Raw genomic sequence first — 20,776 nt, 5'->3', positions numbered from 1 at the left:
CATACGTGTTCTCGCCTCTCTCCTGGGCTGACACATACGTGTTCCCTCCTCTCTCCTGGGCTGACACATACGTGTTCTCTCCTCTCTCCTGGGCTGACACATACGTGTTCTCTCCTCTCTCCTGGGCTGACACATACGTGTTCTCTCCTCTCTCCTGGGCTGACACATACGTGTTCTCTCCTCTCTCCTGGGCTGACACATACGTGTTCTCTCCTCTCTCCTGGGCTGACACATACGTGTTCTCTCCTCTCTCCTGGGCTGACACATACGTGTTCTCTCCTCTCTCCTGGGCTGACACATACGTGTTCTCTCCTCTCTCCTGGGCTGACACATACGTGTTCCCTCCTCTCTCATCGGCTGACACATACGTGTTCTCGCCTCTCTCCTGGGCTGACACATACGTGTTCTCGCCTCTCTCCTGGGCTGACACATATGTGTTCTCGCCTCTCTCCTGGGCTTACACATACGTGTTCCTTCCTAGGCTGACACATACGTGTTCTCTCCTCTCTCCTGGGCTGACACATGCATGTTCTCTCCTCTCTCCTGGGCTGACACATACGTGTTCTCGCCTCTCTCCTGGGCTGACACATACGTGTTCTCGCCTCTCTCCTGGGCTGACACATACGTGTTTTCTCCTCTCTCCTAGGCTGACACATACGTGTTCTCTCCTCTCTCCTGGGCTGACACATACGTGTTCCCTCCTCTCTCATCGGCTGACACATACGTGTTCTCGCCTCTCTCCTGGGCTGACACATACGTGTTCTCGCCTCTCTCCTGGGCTGACACATATGTGTTCTCGCCTCTCTCCTGGGCTTACACATACGTGTTCCTTCCTTAGCTGACACATACGTGTTCTCTCCTCTCTCCTGGGCTGACACATGCATGTTCTCTCCTCTCTCCTGGGCTGACACATACGTGTTCTCGCCTCTCTCCTGGGCTGACACATACGTGTTCTCGCCTCTCTCCTGGGCTGACACATACGTGTTTTCTCCTCTCTCCTAGGCTGACACATACGTGTTCTCTCCTCTCTCCTAGGCTGACACATACGTGTTCTCTCCTCGCTTCTGGGCTGACACATACGTGTTCTCTCCTCTCTCCTAGGCTGACACATACGTGTTCTCTCCTCTCTCCTAGGCTGACACATACGTGTTCTCTACTCTCTCCTAGGCTGACACATACGTGTTCTCTCCTCTCTCCTAGGCTGACACATACGTGTTCTCGCCTCTCTCCTGGGCTGACACATACGTGTTCTCTCCTCTCTCCTGGGCTGACACATACGTGTTCTCTCCTCCCTCCTAGGCTGACACATACGCACTTGACTGTTCCTTCCTCTGCCGGTACACTATATACACACACATACAGACAGACATGCAACATACACATTATTATAGTGCTAGGAAATTCCAAAGCTTCTTTGTTCAAATTAAAGTGAATTCAAGAAAGCCCCGCCCCTGAGGAATAGAGCTTTTTTTTGCATCATTTTTCATTTAGTGTCAAGCTTCATTGATAGAGATTAGCATGACTTTACCTTCATATTGATGCCCCTCCTCGAGTTTAGCGCCCCCATCAGAGTATGATAAGTGCCTTTTAGGTCTCTCAGGTTCCCCTGTTCATACAATATCTGCAGAGCACTCAGCAACTCCGTCCGTATCGGCAGCTCCATATGAAGAACCCCATGCAGGAGCCGGGCCTCAAATTCTACATGTTCTGCCTGCAACCAGGAGGGCAAAAAACACGTCTAGAAACATTCATGAAAAGGTTTTATAATGGTCAGAACTGATAAAAAAAAAACCCTGACTGAGTCAGCCGACTAAAATCAGTACAATGCAAAGGGTGCCGTGGAAGAGATACACCCAGGACAGAGAGAGAGAGAGAGAGAGAGAGAGAGAGAGAGAGGGGGGGGGAAGAGATACACCCAGGACAGAGAGAAAAGAGAGAGAGGGGGGAGAAGAGATACACCCAGGAAGAGAGAGGAGAGGGGGGGGGGAGAGTCAGCGGACTAAAATCAGTACAATGCAAAGGGTGCCGGGGAAGGAGAGATACACCCAGGACAGAGAGAGAGAGGAGAGAGAGAGGGGGGAGAAGAGATACACCCAGGACAGAGAGAGAGAGAGAGAGAGAGAGAGAGCGAGAGAGAGAGAGAGAGAGAGAGAGACAGAGACAGAGAGAGACAGAGAGAGACAGAGAGAGACAGAGAGAGAGAGAGAGAGAGAGAGAGAGAGAGAGAGAGAGTGAGAGAGGGGAGAAGAGATACACCCAGGACAGAGAGAGAGAGGAGAGAGAGAGGGGGGAGAAGAGATACACCCAGGACAGACAGAGAGAGAGAGAGAGAGAGAGAGAGAGAGAGAGAGAGGGGAGAAGAGATACACCCAGGAGGAGAGAGATAGAGAGATAGAGGAGATACACCCAGGACAGAGAGAGAAGAGAGAGAGAGAGAGAGGGGGGAGAAGAGATACACCCAGGAAGAGAGAGGAGAGGGGGGGAGAGTCAGCGGACTAAAATCAGTACAATGCAAAGGGTGCTGGGGAAGGAGAGATACACCCAGGACAGAGAGAGAGAGAGAGAGAGAGAGGGGGGAGAAGAGATACACTCAGGACAGAGAGAGGAGAGAGAGAGAGAGAGAGAGAGAGGGGGGGAGAAGAGATACACCCAGGACAGAGAGAGAGAGAGAGAGAGAGAGAGAGAGAGAGAGAGAGAGAGAGAGAGAGAGAGAGAGAGAGAGGAGAAGAGATACACCCAGGACAGAGAGAGAAGAGAGAGAGAGAGGGGAGGGGGAGAGTCAGCGGACTAAAATCAGTACAATGCAAAGGGTGCCGGGGAAGAAGAGATACACCCAGGACAGAGAGAGAGGAGAGAGAGAGGGGGAGAAGAGATACACCCAGGACAGAGAGAGAGGAGAGAGAGGGGGGGGAGAAGAGATACACCCAGGACAGAGAGAGACGAGAGAGAGAGGGTGGAGAAGAGATACACCCAGGACAGAGAAAGAAGAGAGAGAGAGGGGAGAAGAGATACACCCAGGACAGAGAAAGAGAGGAGAGAGGGAGAGGGAGAGGGAGAGGGAGAGGGAGAGAGAGAGAGAGAGAGGAGGGAGAGACGGGGGGAGAAGAGATACACCCAGGAGAGAGAGAAGAGAGAGAGAGGGGGGGAGAGTCAGCGGACTAACATCAGTACAATGCAAAGGGTGCCGGGGAAGGAGAGATACACCAAGGAGAGAGAGAGAGAGAGAGAGAGAGAGAGAGAGAGGGGGGAGAAGAGATACACCCTGGAGAGAGAGAGAGGGGGGAGAAGAGATACACCCAGGACAGAGAGAGAAGAGAGAGAGAGGGGGAGAAGAGATACACCCAGGACAGAGAGAGGGCCAGGAAATGAGAGAGAGAGAGAGAGAGAGAGAGAGAGAGAGAGAGAGAGAGAGAGAGAGGAGGGGAAGGAGAGATGCATCCAGGACAGAGAGAGAAGAGAGAGAGAGGGGGGGAAGAGATACACCCAGGACAGAGAGAGAAGAGGGGGTGGGGAGAAGAGATACACCCAGGACAGAGAGAGAGAGGGGGGAGAAGAGATACACCCAGGACAGAGAGAGGGGCAGGAAATGAGAGAGAGAGAGAGAGAGAGACACCCACTACAGAGAGAGAGGAGAGAGAGAGAGAGAGAGAGAGAGAGAGAGAGAGAGAGAGAGAGAAGAGATACACCCAGGACAGAGAGAGAAGAGAGAGAGAGAGAGAGAGAGAGAGGGGGGAGAAGAGATACACCCAGGACAGAGAGAAAAGAGAGAGAGAGAGGAGGGGGAGAAGAGATACACCCAGGACAGAGAGAGAGAAGAGAGAGGGGGGGGAAGAGATACACCCAGGACAGAGAGAGAAGAGAGAGAGGGGGGGGAAGAGATACACCCAGGACAGAGAGAGAAGAGAGAGAGAGAGAGAGAGAGAGAGAGAGAGAGAGGGGGGGGGGGGGAGAAGAGATACACCCAGGACAGAGAGAGAAGAGAGAGAGAGAGAGAGAGAGAGAGAGAGAGAGAGAGAGAGAGAGAGAGAGAGGGGAGAAGAGATACACCCAGGACAGAGAGAGAAGAGAGAGAGAGAGAGAGGGGGGGGAGAAGAGATACACCCAGGACAGAGAGAGAAGAGAGAGAGAGAGAGAGAGAGAGAGAGAGAGAGAGAGAGAGAGAGAGAGAGAGAGAGAGAGAGAGAGAGAGGGAGAAGAGATACACCCAGGACAGAGAGAGGAGAGAGAGAGAGAGAGAGAGAGGGGGAGAAGAGATACACCCAGGACAGAGAGAGAAGAGAGAGGGGGGGAAGAGATACACCCAGGACAGAGAGAAAAGAGAGAGGGGGGGGGGGGGGGGGAGAAGAGATACACCCAGGACAGAGAGAAAAGAGAGAGAGAGGAGGGGGAGAAGAGATACACCCAGGACAGAGTCTAATGTACTTTGTGTATGACAATGTCTAATGTACTTTGTGTATTCAGGGTTGTGGGCTTGTTGCCAGGCGGTCTGGGCATCTAGGCTTGTTTAAGTGACTAGTTGTTAATTAGTTCATGGTAATTAGATCACTGTCAGCTATTAGTTGCTAGATGTGGATTAGAATACTGTTTATGTTGGCTGTTCCTTAGGTGTGCTAGTTGTAAGGATAACGTGATCAAGCTATTATACGATTTTGTTTGGTATATAAATTCTGTGTGAGCTTACAAATAAGAGAGTCCAGTTTCTACCTAAGCTAGTGTCGTCTAGATCTTGGGTGCTCAGCTATAATACCCGGTTCCTGAGTCCAGACTGGAGGAAGCTATATCTTGACGGAAGCACCCAAGCTGGGTGCTGGATGGTTCTGTCACAGAGACATGTCATATAATGTCGTAAAACTTGTGAATACCCACTGAACTCAGATATGTCAACCTTGGCTTAGAATTAAACTGGTCAGGGAGTATGAAGCCAGTCACAGAGATTCTGAAAGACTTGGCTTACAGAGCGTTCTGTGCCATCAGGAGGTAGCTGTATTCCCAGGTGGAGGTGGAAACTTTATGCTTTGGGGCTGTTTCTCTGCTAAAAGGTTCAGGCTGACTTTGCCGCATTGAGGGGCCAATGGACGGGGCCATGTATTGTAAGATCTTGGATGAGAACCTTCTTCCCTCATCCAGAACACTGAAGATGGGTCATGGATGGGTCTTCCAGCATGACAATGACCCAAAACATAATCGCCAAGGCAACAAAGGAGTGGCCCAAGAAGAAGCACATTAAGGTCATGGAGTGGCCTATCCAGTCTCCAGACCTTAATCCTATAGAGAATTTATGGAGGGAGCTGAAACTTCGAGTTGCCAAGAGACCTTAAGGATTTAGAGAAGATCTGTAAAGAAGAGTGGACCAAAATCCCTCCTGAGATGTGTGCAAACCTGGTCACCAACTACAAGAAATGTCTGACCTCTGTGCTTGCCAACAAGGGTTTCTCCACCATGTACTAAGTCATGTTTTGCTTGGGGATCAAATACTTATTTTACTCACTGAACTGCAACTCTATTTACTGTATAACATTTGTATCATTTTTTTTTCTGGATTTTTGGTTAATATTCTGTCTCTATCATGTAAAACACAACTATGATAACAATTATAGACCCTTCATTTCTATGTAAGGGGGCAAACATGCCAAATTTGCAGGGGATCAAATCATTATTTTCCCCACTGTATAGTACCATTATGGAAAGTCTGACTTAAAGCCAAACATTAGCCATTTCTGGCACAGCCAAGTGCTCTGACATGGCTAAGGTAGGTACCTCTTCATGCATGGCCCAGCTTGAGTCATCTAGGCTGCTGTGTAATTCTCCATCCTGGCACTTCCTGACTTTCATGAGGGAACTGTCCTATTCTAAACATTATGGCCAAATGTCCACTGAAAATTCCATGATGTCCAACATGCTCCTTATGATAGAACAGGACACACAATGGACCAAAGAAGGCCTCTCCCAAGTCATACCCGCAATCTCCTTACACATCACCTGTATGTCAGAGAAGATCCTGGAGAACCAGCTTGTGTCTTGGAACTGGAGGACGAATGGGGGGATCTCTGGGACAACAGTTGGGGTCTCCAAGGGCCATTTTTCCTCCTCGTCATCCGTATCTAGAGAAGGTGGAGCTGCCTTCGGTGTCACGTTTGGAACGGGAGATATAGGAGGATCCTGAGAATTCAGCTGGACAGGAACAGGGGTCTGTCTGAAGGGCTAAAATAGAAGAATCTTCTTATCAATAACATTGAAGTGTTGGGGCTTCATTTTTATAAGCAAGCAGGGGTATAGGGGTGGGGCAATGTGTAGTCGTATGCCAGAAATATGTGGGTGCTGTATAGTCATAAGTCAGGGTTATGTGGGGGTGCTCTACAGTATAGTCATATGCAAGGGGTATGGGGGCACTGTGTAGTCATATGCCAGATATAAAAGGGGTGCTATATAGTCATTTGCATAGGGTATGGGGGAGCTGTATAGTCATACAGTATGACATGTCATGTACCATATATCCCATTATACGACATGTCATGTACCTTTTATATCCCATATATGACATGTCATGTACCTTTTATATCCCATATATGACATGTCATGTACCTTTTATATCCTATATATGGCATGCGATGTACCTATTATATCCTATATATGGCATGTCATGTACCTTTTATATCCTATATACAGTATGACCTGTCATGTACCATATATCCTATTCTAATTGTATTCATTTAACAGCAAGTGTCATACAAAAAGGTAGTTTTTGGTAGGATTGAATCACCTTTGTTGCCTGTGGTCTGGGCCTTGGCAACCGGGATATAAGCGGCCTCTATGAAAAACAAACAGTATTGATTAGAGAGCATTAGATAAAGTATTCCATTAACACCTCAGGAATTTATCAATCTGAAACCCAACCAGGTAAAGAATGTCTAGAATAACCCAGAACCCCTCCCCCACACCACCTCCCTTTATGTACTGTATATTCTCTTCTCTTCCTTCCCATCACAGAGGGAACAAAGGTTGGGAGGGTATACAAGGGTCAGCCAATTGGAGAACAAAGGTTGGGAGGGTATACAAGGGTTAGCCAACTGGGGAACAAAGGTCGGGAGGGTATACGGGAGTCAACCAACTGGAGAACAAAGGTTGGGAGGGTATACAAGGGTCAGCCAACTGGGGAACAAAGGTTGGGAGGGTATACAAAGGATCAGCCAACTGGAGAAAAAATGTTGGGGGGTATACAAGGGTCAGCCAACTGGAGAACAAAGGTTGGGAGGGTATACAAGAGTCAGCCAACTGGGGAACAAAGGTTGGGAGGGTATACAAAGGATCAGCCAACTGGAGAAAAAATGTTGGGAGGGTATACAAGGGTCAGCCAACTGGAGAAAAAAGGTCGGGAGGGTATACAAGGGTCAGCCAACTGGGGAACAAAGGTTGGGAGGGTATACAAGGGGTCAGCCAACTGGATAACAAAGGTCGGGGGGGTATACAAGGGTCAGCCAATTGGGGAACAAAGGTCTGGAGGGTATACAAGGGTCAGCCAATTGGGGAACAAAGGTTGGGAGGGTATACAAAGGATCAGCCAACTGGAGAACAAAGGTTGGGAGGGTATACAAAGGGTCAGCCAACTGGAGAACAAAGGTTGGGAGGGTATACAAGAGTCAGCCAACTGGGGAACAAAGGTTGGGAGGGTATACAAAGGATCAGCCAACTGGAGAAAAAATGTTGGGAGGGTATACAAGGGTCAGCCAACTGGAGAAAAAAGGTCGGGAGGGTATACAAGGGTCAGCCAACTGGGGAACAAAGGTTGGGAGGGTATACAAGGGGTCAGCCAACTGGATAACAAAGGTCGGGGGGGTATACAAGGGTCAGCCAATTGGGGAACAAAGGTCGGGAGGGTATACAAGGGTCAGCCAATTGGGGAACAAAGGTTGGGAGGGTATACAAAGGATCAGCCAACTGGAGAACAAAGGTTGGGAGGGTATACAAAGGGTCAGCCAACTGGAGAACAAAGGTCACGAGGGTATACAAGGGTCAGCCAACTGGAGAACAAAGGTCGGGAGGGTAAACAAGGGTCAGCCAACTGGGGAACAAAGGTCAGGAGGGTATACAAGGGTCAGCCAACTGGATAACAAAGGTCGAAGGTAGGGTTGCCACCTGCCTTTGATGCACCCGAACAGTTTGGGTTTGGAATCATGCGTTCGGGTTTCAGACTGCCTGAAACCCAGACACAGTATTCAGACTGGACTATGGCTTCCCAGCAGGGTTGCTGGCTGCAGTTGTCTAAGCTGAGAGTGTCTGTTACACGCTCTTTCATGCTGCTCAAAGCCAGCACTAACAATCCCCCCCAAACACACACACAGAGGGGAGAGGAGAGAGGGCTCGATCTGTACCTCTTTCTCTCGCCTCTACCCCTCTGTGTCTGCCCACACTCCAATCCCCAGGGCTGTGTCTCAAAAAAGGAAAGTGGGGGCTGGAAATTTGAAGTCCAGCAGGCTCAGATACATCTGGTTGAGAGGTGCTGACTGCCAAGGGGTGAGTGAGCTCACCATCCATCCCTGTCTGTGACTGAAGTCTCCCCCCTTCTCTCTCCTGCCTTTGAGTGAGTACACTGAGGGAAATCAGGGTTCTCAGAGCACCCCTTACATCAGAGGTCCCCTTTACACCAGAGGCCACAGTGTTCCCCCTTACATCAGAGTCCTCTCCATACATCAGAGTTCTCAGTGTCCCCCCTTAGATCCAGGTTCCCAGAGTATCCCTTATGTTGGAGTCCCCAAAGTTCTCCCTTACATCAGAGTCTGCAGAGTCTCCCCTTACATAGAAAGGGAAAACTCTGCGAGTTCAGATGTAAAAGGGGAACTCTTGTTATTAACTTCATACGATTAGAAATATTATTAGCGAAATATATGTATATAAAAAAAAATTGCTGTGCACTGCTAAAGTGTTCGGGTTTGACTTGAAGAAAAGGTGGCAACCCTATCTGAAGGGTATACAAGGGTCCGCCAACTGTGGACTGGCTACGGGCTTCTCACACCAGTTTGTGCTTTATTTTTACATTTTACATACAGGTCAAGCGAATGCATGACAATCACATCTCACATGTATGTCCAACACCCATATAATACTAGTGCTCAGTTTATGGTGAGAGAACATTCTATCCCAGAAAACTGTTCTGCCATAGAGACCCAGCAATGCTCCACAATCCCACCAGGATCAAATCAACAGATCACACCAATAATCTATGAGGGTTTCAGGAAGGGTTGCAATCGTTAGCAGGGAGATGGATAGAAATGTGAACAGGAGGCCTTAACAAAAGGACCCAGCCACTGCAATACAGAGCAAGGAGGAGTGCTGTAAGTCATATTACCCCCCCATATGTCACAGGACCTCTCCTTCCCGTAATTCATGATTAACAATCACTAGCTCCATATTGTGGCCTACAATTGGGATCTTCATGATGTACCTGAGGAAGTGAGGTTCTCTTCTCTTCATGCCTCTGTATAGTCGGGAGTGATGGGGGTGATGGAGGTGATGGAGTCGATGGAGGAGGAAGCAGATCAGATACTGGGGTAGATTGTTCTTCCATGCTGGCTGTGATTTTCTTAAGGATGGCTGGAATATCATTGGATTCCTCAGGCTCCTCAATTACTTCTTCAACCTTCTTTTCAACCACTTCCTTTTCTTCCTCTACTTTTGGAATATTTTTAAAGATTGGCTTTTCTGCTTTTTTCTGAAGAAACAAGAATATCAGCATTTATACAGCTGATTGAGCATACATAGTAATTGTAAAGATTTGTAATAAAGAGAACCTGTTGTGACGTGCTTGAGAACTTGCCATTGCACTGGAGGCAATTGAAAGCAACTACAAAGTGCCATCTGTTGTGGAAATTTTATGAAGATGTATTTATTATGTATTGTCATAGTGTCTCCCAGTGTTAGTTCTCCTGCCGCCAGCTCTAAAGAGTGGACTGGGGCAGAATGACGCCAGTTGAGACCCGTTTTGGTAGTGAAAAGTTTCTTGTAAGATGTAGAGAAGTATTTGCAGAGTGGGGATATGTCCGCCAGCGAATGGCCCCTGTGCAATGCACAGACGATCGTCTGGGGGGGGATGTGTTTACTCTGCGAAGACATTATCGGTTATGGGGGGGATGTACACTTGTGTATATCTGATCAGTACATGAAGGGACTATGGCGTGTTCCTGCAGATTAACTTCCCATCCTCAGGAATGGTAGGATAATCCGGGTATGTGTTGTTCTCTGAACAATGCAGAATAAGGATTCACGCCAATGAAAAAACGGGAGTCTTTGAGTGCGTTTTGGTCGGGGACAGTGTCCACGATTTCAAGGCCAGCCATGTGGTTTTCTTTGTCTAGCTGAAGAGCATGGCTTACAAGTACAGGGGGCGGGAAATCATACACACTGCCCCTGCACAGACACGCACGTACACTCACCTAGTCATTGGTTGAGATTTGTATAACTCCTCCTGTTTGCCTGTGCTTGATTGGCTGATTGTGAAACTGACGGGAGGGCCCGTGGAACCCAGAATCCCTTGGAAAGGTTGGGAAACCCATGTTTCAGCTCCCCATGCACCTCTTATGTCTAAGTTACCCTGTGCTATCCTGGCACAGGGTGACTGAGAAAATATATCTTGGACTACTTAAAATGGGACAGTGATATTTATCCACAATATCTCCCAGGATATATGTAAAGACTATTCTTGGTTTGTTTGATTCTGAACTCAACATGTTAGTTGAGAGAGCTGATCACATTGGCTTCTAGAACTGGGTAGGAGACGGGCAATCTACTCCTACTATAGTTTGTTGCCTACTAGGCTGAGGGGGGGGGGGGGGGGAATCACTGTTTGTATTGTTAATTGTAATTAGCTCCTGCTATTGTGAGAAGGAGTACTGTGTTTATACCAATATGTGAAGCTCGGTGACAAGTCTGACCTGTAGTGAAATCCTGATTAATCATAACAATGCTCAGGAGGGCACGGAGTCACACCGGCTGCTTTAAGGGATTAGTTAATTGTTAATTAGGTTTCTGGTTACAGTTTTATTGTAAGCCTGCTGTATATATTTGTGTATCTCAAATAAAAGAGTCCATGTTCAGCACTTAAACAAGTATCGTCTTGTTTTGTGCTTGTGAGCGGTTGGAATATCTTATATCTATATTCAGAATGGGAGGAAGCGGTATATGACGAAAGCACACAAGCCGAGTGTAGGGACGTTCCGCCACAGAAACCATCAAGCTCTATTGTTAAGTACTGTAAATAAACAGAACACAGGCTCTCCAGGAACAAGTCGAGCTGTGGAGCGAAGAATGTGAGGACGGTGGTCATGGCTGTGTTACTTGGGAAGATACGGGTGTAGACAGATGCATTATACTAGAAGGCTGAAAGGGCACTTTATTAGCGCAGGAGACATGGATTTGGAATTTTCACGTCAGTAATGGTGAGCCAGGATTTTATGGAGCGAACAGAACCATCTAAACACCGGAAGAGGAGGGGGGAGAGCGGATCCCAGTCCAGGACATCAAACCATTTGAAATACTTTGTTGTCCTGAGGCAAAGGGGTTTCTTTTGTCTCTGATGTGTTAGGTAGGTTCTGCTTTGCAAAAGAACTAATTTTTCATCTTTTGGTATAATGGCGGGAATTAAATTGTATGTTTGTCATCGTAGATAGGTCTATTGTTTGGGATATTTACCTCCTCTATAGGACCCATATAATGCAAACCTAAAATGTTTGTGTAAGTAACTGTATGTTGTGTAATAAGCTTGTGATGCATATGAGAAATAGAAATGTATGAACTGTGAAAAGGTTTGGTTTGAAAATGGCTGCCACATATTCAAGTGGCCATGTGGCTGAGGGCAGGGGGAAGGGCGGCCATCATAGGTGTGCGCAGCCTCTTGCATTAGGGTGTGCACCCCAAAGCTCAAATACATATGCATGTGTATATGTACTGATGGTGTCAGTAGGGCAGTGGACAGTGTCAGTAGTTTTTTTTTTAATCTTTTTAAATTATTTTATTACTTTTTTTTTTTGGATGAAATATCAGTGGTCTAAACAGGGGGGAATATGCACCACACAAGGCGATTAGGGTGTGCCCAGGCACACCTGGCACACCCTGTGTGCACGCCTATGGCGGCCATGCAATGCTGGGACATGTTTTACAAGTTTCTGGGCAATAGCATCAATGATAGCATGGGGGAGTTCTTTTGTTTTGGGATGAAAAGATCATGCATGCAACCATCGCTGTTTGTATTTCTCAATGTCTTGTTTCTGTGGAAGCTGATGCCAGAGTTAAGTATATGAACTTTCTTTGGGAACAGGAGTGTATGTTTGAGCCGTGTTATTTTGTGTTTTATGGTGGGATCAGCGACTGCATTTCATGTGTTAATGCCACCATTTTTTCGTGGTCTGGCTTTCGGCGGACATTTTGCTGTAGTCTGGATTTCATCCACCATTTTGTCGTGGTCTGATTTTCGTTTGTTGCAACTGCCATTTCGTGTCTGCTGTGTTTTGGTTTTGGGTGGAATTTCTCTGCTTTTTGGCCAGGTTTCAGCATTTAGTTAGGGTGAGCCATCTTTTTGCAGGAGTTGCCCAGGGGATATGGGAGTTGAGGGGGATTCCCTCCCATTTGCAATATGGGGATTTATCCCACCCTTTCCTGGACAAAAAGGTTTTTTTTTTTTTTTTTTTTTTTTTTAGACATGTTGAAGTTTCCTATATGATGTTAAAAAGTCCAGAGGGGGTAGCCATAGCTATTTTTTTGTGTAATAGACATAATATGAAGTTCAGGGAAGCCAGGCTCCCCCACCTCCCCTCACCCTTCCTGCCCATTGATATGTAAATAAACCAGTTAGATGGTGTGACAGACCTAGCCGGGACAGGGGATTTTGGAGAGGACTGAATGCTAGCCTCCTGCCTACCGACTATGGGCCCTGGCATTTGAGGAAGCTACAAGCATTTAGGAAGATATTCTGTTATATAATGCAAAAGGACATTATTAAGGAGGCCATGATAGTCTCTGCATGCTTGGGACTCATATAGCAGATGTATGTGAAAGGAATGCCGATTAATGAGATCTGGAAAGCCCTAGGTCTCCTGTTGTTTACTTCTAAGAGTATTTCAAACACTGTTGTTGTGCTAATTACCCTTGCTATTGTATGAAGGAGTTCTGTGTTGATAGAGTTGATTGTGTCTTCTGAGCTTAAAGACAGCACGTCTGTCCTAAAGGTCATGACTCTTAGTCACTTAGGCTGTCTAAAGGATTTGATAATTAGCTCATGTTAATTAGGTTTCTAGTAACAGTTTTTCAACCTGCTGTATATATGTGTGAAATCTCAAATAAAAGGGTATTCCTGATGTACTCCAAGACTGGTGTGGTTTGATGTTTCATCCTACACTCAGCTACGACTAGTAAATGGGGAAGCTAAGGGGTCTTGGATTGTGTGGTACCAGACAGAGGAAGCATTTACGGTGGACATCTTGAGTACAGGTCCGTCACAATTCGCTGGCAGCGGTGGGATCGTGCTTCCTTGCTGTGAACACATCCAAACCATTACCTGGATTCAAGGTCTGGATAGCAGGAGAGGAGAGGTACAGATACGTCGTCATGGAAGAGGAATTCCAAAAGGAGGTTGCGAGAGATGCGGATACAGCACAGAGGACCAGTATTGGTGCAGGTCCTGCTGGGATGGTATGATTCTGTCCGCCTACAACTCTGGAAGAAAGCGCTAGCTCTCGAGCAGCACCACCAGGGTAAAAGTCTCCCCTCCATCCATGTAAGGTACTGGTCGCAGTATGAAGTGCGAATGCTGTTATTGGGGGAACAACCAAAACAGGAGTGGACAGCTGAGTTAAGCAGACTGATCCGAGCAGAGATGCGGTTGGACGAGAGCTACAGAGCCCTCCAGTCGTATGTAGCCCAAGTGTGCCCGTGGACAGTGGATGACAGCCCCACTGAAGGCTTTGACTACGATGGCCTGGGATTGTTGTATTGGAGGCTGTCCAGGGACCCTGACTTTGGGAGCGATCGGGAGTGGCGTTTGGAAGAAATAATGGAGCACAGAGAGCGAAGACTGAATGTCTCGGAAGTGCACTGGGCACAGGAAGATTTGGAGCTTCTGGCCGTTCAGGAATGGGAGTTGGAGATCGCCTACAGACACCTGCTAGACTCTGCTCAGTGCCAGGGCTGGGCTCCCTTTGCCTGGGACTATCAGGAAATACCAGCAGACAGCTCTGAAATCCTGGCTGAAGAGTCGGCAATGTGGCAGAGTAGCAGTGTGCTTTGCCCACCTGCCCCCGCAGTTATGGATGCGGAGGTCTTATGGCGGATGCAGCAAGTGCTGACTGACCTTGACAAACCTGTTTCTGCAGAAGACGAGGTTGGATGGAGGAATGTGCCTGTCCAGCAGCATGCCAGAGAATTGGCAGTGGAAAATCTGGAGATTGCGTCCCCAAACCTAAAGTGCTGACAACAGGGCAGAGCTCTGCTAACCTCTGCTAACCTCTGCCCAGCATCGATAGCATCTTCTGGGTTCCACGGACAGATGGTGAACCTTTATCCCCAGACACCAGTTATAGAGATAGGGGATTTGATAGACTTTTCTGCTGAGGAAGAACAACCTGGTGAGCCCCCAGCAGAAGAGCTGGTATTAGGGCCAAACTTCACTGTGCTCTGCCCAGCATCAACAGCAGTATCTGTGGAGTTACAAGGAACCTCCCCAGCTGAAGCGCTGGTCACCAGACAGAGGGTCCAAGGCTCAGGGTGAGAAGGTGGTGGTCACTTGCCAGCAGCAGATCAGGATACAGGGGGAGAAGGGAGAGGAGGTGTTTGTCGTCCCTCCCCAACAGTTGGCCAGGGTGGAGGAAGCGGTCTTTCCTCCCCAGCAAAGATCCGTGCACCTAGGAGACATGTACCACAGACATGTCGTCCCAGCAACCAGATGAGGGAATGGAAAAGGAAGCAGCCGGCTCACCTCCCCAATGGCAACTACACAGTTTGGGAGTGGAGGAAGCCAGCCTCCTGCCCCAACGGTTAGCCGGAGCGGAGGATGTGGAGTCCCCAGCAGAAGTGCTGGCAACAGGGCAGAGTGCTACCAACCTCTGCCCAGCACCGGCAACAACTGTGGAGTTACAGGGAGCCAAGGCACTCGGCCCCTCTCTCCAGCGACAAGCTGAGGTAGTAAAGCTTCTACTCCCAGCTGAATCACTGGCAACAGGGCAGAGTGCCGCTGGCCTCTGCCTAGCACCTAGAGTGTCTCTACAGCTTCAGGAAGCTGGGGCGATCGGCCCCACTGTCCAGCAGCAGACGGCACCCCAGAATGATGACACCAACCCAGCTAAAGTCCAAGACCTCTGCCCTACACCTGTGGCAGTTCTGGAGGCCCAGGGTGAGGAGGTGGTGGTCACTCCCAAGCAGCAGATTAGGACCCAAGGAGAGAATGCAATCGGCACCTCACAACTGCAGCTTGAGCTGATATCGATAGATGGGACTGCAGTCTCCACTCGCAGCAGCCCAGCAGAACTCCTGGCAACCAGGCAGAAAACTGCTGGCCTCTGCCCTCAACTAACAGAAGAGGGAGTTCCTGTGGTAGTGGATGGGACTTCAGTCTCCAATGACACAACCCCAGAAAATGGTGCGGCATTGACACAGGAGGATGTCAGTCATGCTTTGCAAGCACTGGGGGATTTTCACCTGCTAAAAGTGGATGGGACTTCAGTCCCCACTTGTATACCCCAGGAATTCTGGGCAGTCGGCCCAGATCCCCAACAGCATGCAGGAGTAAGCCCAGTCACCCTGTCTTCTCTCCAGCGACTGAAAGGACTCCAGGGAGAAGGGCCAGTCCAGGCCTCTCCCCAGTGGAGGGCATATTCTCTGAGAGAGGCAGAGGTTGGCTGGGTAAGTACTGCTATGTTTGGGACAATTTGTTTGGGGTACTGTGTGGGTACAGGCATTAGGGGACTTGAACTATGGACTAACTTCAGAGTCAACCCGTCTGGAGTCTCCTCCTGTGTTAGTCTCCTGCAGAAAGGGGAGATGTGTGACAGACCTAGCCGGGACAGGGGATTTTGGAGAGGACTGAATGCTAGCCTCCTGCCTACCGACTATGGGCCCTGGCATTTGAGGAAGCTACAAGCATTTAGGAAGATATTCTGTTATGTAATGCAAAAGGACATTATTAAGGAGGCCATGATGGTCTCTGCATGCTTGGGACTCATATAGCAGATGTATGTGAAAGGAATGCTGATTAATGAGATCTGGAAAGCCCTGGGTCTCCTGTTGTCTACTTCTAAGAGTATTTCACCCATTGTTGTTTGTGCTAATTAACCTTGCTATTGTTTAAAGGAGTTCTGTGTTGATAATGTTGATTGTGTCTTCTGAGCTTAAAGACAGCAAGTCTGTCCTAAAGGTCATGTCTCTTAGTCACTTAGGCTGTCTAAAGGATTAGATAATTAGCTCATGTTAATTAGGTTTCTGGTTACATTTTGTCACCCTGCTGTATATATTTGTGTATAATCTCAAATAAAAGGGTATTCCTGATGTACTCCAAGACTGGTGTGGTCTGCTGTTTTATCCTACACTGAGCTACGACTAGTGAATGGGGAAGCTAAGGGGTCCTGGATTGTGTGGTACCGGACAGAGGAAGCATTTACGGCGGACATCTTGAGTACGGGGTTCGTCACAGATGGGTTTTTAGAGATCAGCAGAGAACAGGAAGTTCTTTGCAGTATGTGATGTATCAGCAGGACGTTGGTGGGAGGGGCTTGGGGTCTTTTGAAACAAGCATGTGGACAAAGGGACTTGTGTTTGGCAGGATGATGGAAATCACTTTGGTTTTTAAATTGAATTCCACTTTTTCTTTTTGCGAAGTTTTATACTGTAATACAGTTTTGGGTAGAGAGTAAACGGGAGACATCCACGTTATTGTTGTAACATCTAGGTACAGATAGAAGCCATAATATTTTTTTGAATAGTGGAGGATTTCATTGTGCTTTGTAGTTTTGTCAACGAACACGTAGAGGGCTGTATAACATGAGACCGGCCGGGCCGTGTAGAATAGTTGGAATTCCAGTGCGCGATTGTATTAGCATAAACGTGAGGGGTAGTACTCTAGCAGCCCCGGTCGGGCCGTGTATAATAATCGGAAATCTGAGGGCTGGTTATAGTGATAAAGGTGCAAACAATAACCGCTCCGAAAGTAAAGCGCAAAGTTCTCTGGAAGCAGAACCCGCCAAAAAAAGCGATTTGAATCGTATGGGCAATGGGCCGTCCATGCAGGGGTAGGAACCAGGCACCCCAGTCAGACAGCTGCATAGTACATGAAATCTGGGTATGGGGCTAAGGCCATTAGACCCCTTAAAGATTGGCAGATATGGTCAGAGGGTACAGTAAGGTGTATTCCTTTGGAAGGTGCTTTTGATGTCTGGAGGTACGAGACTCCACAATAAAAATACCTTGGAAGTAACTCAGCTGTGGCTTCAGAAATCTGTAATGATGAGTGGTTTGGATGTGTAGTACACATTTGTGTGGTTAAAATTCTCATGCCTGTTTTTCAACTTTGTGTGGCTGGCCCATGCAAGGTTTGAAGCTGCTCTCATGTTTTTCCCCATTGTATTTTTTTCTTTTGTTAAAAGAATGAAGGCAGCATTCTGTCTTGTTTTGTTTTTGTTTTTTGTGACGGGAGGGCCCGTGGAACTCAGAATACATCTTATGTCTAAGTCACCCTGTGCCATCCTGGCACAGGGTGAGTGAGAAAATATATCTTGGACTACTTAAAAATGGGACAGTAATATTTGTCCACAATATCTCCCAGGATGTATGTAGAGACTATTATTGGTTTGGCTGATTCTGAACTCAACCTGTTAATTGAGTGAGCTGATCACATTAGCCTCCAGGACTGGCTAGGAGACGAACAGTCTAGGCTGAGGAGGGGGGAGATTGTTGTTTGTATTGTTAATTGTAATTAGCTCCAGCTATTGTGTTTATACTACTGTGTGAAGCTCGGTGCCCACAAGTCTGTCATCTGGTCTGGGTATATTTTTTAGTAAATTAGCTCATGTTAATTATGTTAATTAGGTTACAGTTGTATTGTTAGAGGAGGTTCCAACGGCATATAAAGTCTTGTAATTTTGATTCTAAATAAAACAGTTCATGGTAGCAACAAACAAGTGTCGCCTTGTTTTGTGCTCAGAGAGGTTGGAATATCTGATATCTGTATACAGACTGGGAGGAAGTGGTATATGACGGAAGCACTCAAGCGGAGTGTGGGACATTCCCTGGCATTGGTGGCAAGCAGCGGGAAAGCTTCCTGCAGTCTGGGACATCCAAACTTCCATCTGGATCCAAGGTCCAGATAGCAGGAGAGGAGAGGTACAGATACCAGCCGCCATGGATGAGGAATTCAGAAGGAGGTTGCGAGAGATGCAGATACAGCACAGAGGACCAGTATCGGAGCAGGTCCTGCTGGGATGGTGTGATTCTATTCGCTGCAAACTCTGGAAGGAAGCGCTAGCCCGTGAGCAGCGACACCAGGGAAAAGTTCTCCCCTCCATCGAGGAAAGGTACTGGTCGCAGTACGGACTGTGGGTGCGGTTTTTGGGAGAAAAACCACACAAGAAGCAGACAGCTGAATTAAGCAGGCTGGTCTGGGCAGAGATAAAGCTGGATGAGAGCTACAGAGCCCTCCGGTGGCATGTATCCCAAGCATGTCCCTGGATAGCGGATGACAGCCCAACGGAAGGCTTAAGCTACGGCGGCTTGGGACTGTTGTATATGAAGCTGACAGGGGACCCTAACTTTGGGAGTGATTTGGAGTGGCGGTTGGATGAAATCATGGATTTCAGGGAAGGGCTACTGAACATTTCGGAAGTGCACTGGGCACAGGAAGATTTGGAGTTTCTGGCCGTTCAGGAATGGGAGCTAGAGATCGCCTACAGACGGCTGCTAGACATTGCTCAGTGCCAGGGCTGGGCTCCCTTTGCCTGGGACTATCAGGAAATACCAGCTGACAACCCTGAAATCCTGGCTGAAGAGTCGGCAATGTGGCAGAGCAATAGTGTGCTTTGCCAACCTGCCCCAACAGCTATGGAGGCGGAGGTCTTATGGCGGATGCAGCAAGTGCTGCTTGCTGTTTGTTGTTTGCTGGGTTGCATTTTTGGGGCTTTTCCTTTTAGTTTTTAATTTGCCTTTTGCTGTCACTTTTTAAATAGCTTTTTTTTTTTTTTTTTTCTTGGTTTCATCAGTCTATTAAGGGATGTGGTTAATTGCTCACAGGTGCCTATTTAACTGGTTGTAGGACTCAGTCTGAGCATGCTCAGTCTGAAGTTGTGGAACTTGGTGTAAGTGGAGCTGGATTAAGTGGGAGTTAAAAAACCAGAGTTTAAAACAGGAGGTTATAACAGGGGTCATAGTACCTGTGCAGTGTGAGTATCTGAGTGTTGTCTGAGTAGTGTGTGTGGATCATTAGTACTTGTGTATTGTGTACTGTGTACTTGTGTATTGCGAGTGCACGTAGGTCTGTGAGTACCTATGTATTGTCTTGTTGTGTACCTGTGTATTGTCTTGTCGTGTACCTGTGTATTGTCTTGTCGTGTACCTGTGTATTGTCTTGTCGTGTACCTGTGTATTGTCTTGTCGTGTACCTGTGTATTGTCTTCAGTATTAGTGCCAGGAAGCTAGCTGTTAGGTAATTTGGACAGGGTAAAATCCCCAAATCCTCACTAAATTTAATAGGTACGATGCCCGGTGGGTGTGGAGAGGCGACTCTTTGTACATCTTGCCGCATGTATGTGTTCCTTGATCATCCGATCGAGGGTGAATACTGCTGTGCAAAATGTAAGCACATTGTTTCCCTGGAAGCCCAGGTTCTGAATCTGGGGAAGCAACTGTCAGCACTGAGAAGTCCCTCCATACTAAAGGAGAGCGAGGAACGTACAAGGCAGGGGCCAGCACAGAGGCGGGTGGAGACAAAGAGGTGCAGGCACTAGCAAAGAGTAGATGGGTTACAGTCAGGAGGGGTAGAGAGGGAAGTGCCAGAGAGGCCGATCCAGGACTGGAGCATCCCAATAAGTACACTCCATTGAGTGACATTGGTGAAACCAGTCAGGGACCAGCACTGCTGGAGATGAGGGACTCTCCTAGCTGCCAGGGGAAGAACTCCTCCAGTGAGAGTGGGGGGGCAGCAAAGGGAAAGGAAAGACAGATTCTGGTGGTAGAGGGCAATCTGTAACCAAGACCTGAAGCGCCGAACAGTATGTTATCTACCGGGCGCTCGGGTTCGGCACATCACGGATCTTGTGGACAGATTACTGGGAGGGGCTGGGGAAGACCCGGCTGTCATGGTACACGTTGGCACCAATGACAAAGTCAGAGGCAGATGGAGTGTCCTAAAGAACGATTTTAGGGACTTAGGAGCTAAATTGAGGAAAAGGACCTCCAAGGTAGTGTTCTCAGGAATACTACCGGTACATCGAGTCACACCAGAAAGGCCACACCAGATAGAGATTAGGGAAGTAAACAAGTGGCTGAAGAGCTGGTGTAGTAAGGAGGGGTTTGGGTTCCTGGAGGACTGGGCCGACTTCTCAGTCGGTAACCGGTACTATAGAAGGGACGGACTGCACCTAAATGAGGAGGGTGCAGATCTGCTGGGAATGAAGATGGCCAAAAAGTTAGAGGGGTTTTTAAACTAGACGATGGGGGGGAGGGTCCAGAGACAGTGATAGCCAGCGCGGAAGATATTCCGGAGGGTAGTATTGGGGGCGTTATTGGTAGGTTAACCAAAGCACAAAAACAC

At 48.0% G+C, this 20,776-nt stretch overlaps 1 protein-coding gene across 1 annotated transcript in view; it reads right to left on the bottom strand.

Annotated features, from left to right (window-relative positions):
* Window positions 1–20,776, bottom strand: part of LOC141122108 (uncharacterized) — a gene marked incomplete at both ends in the record, with an annotated part of 58,857 nt that overhangs the window by 8,828 nt on the left and 29,253 nt on the right. The window contains 4 exon segments of the mRNA XM_073611939.1: window positions 1,529–1,711; window positions 5,980–6,201; window positions 6,761–6,808; window positions 9,440–9,706. Of these exon segments, the coding sequence (XP_073468040.1) occupies window positions 1,529–1,711; window positions 5,980–6,201; window positions 6,761–6,808; window positions 9,440–9,706 (720 nt within the window).

The sequence above is a fragment of the Aquarana catesbeiana genome, unplaced genomic scaffold, assembly GCF_042186555.1.
Source record: "Aquarana catesbeiana isolate 2022-GZ unplaced genomic scaffold, ASM4218655v1 unanchor246, whole genome shotgun sequence".
NCBI classification, from domain to species: Eukaryota; Metazoa; Chordata; class Amphibia; order Anura; family Ranidae; genus Aquarana; species Aquarana catesbeiana.
The sequence above is the reverse complement of the archived record's forward strand: the minus strand, read 5'-3'. Positions and strand labels throughout refer to the sequence as shown.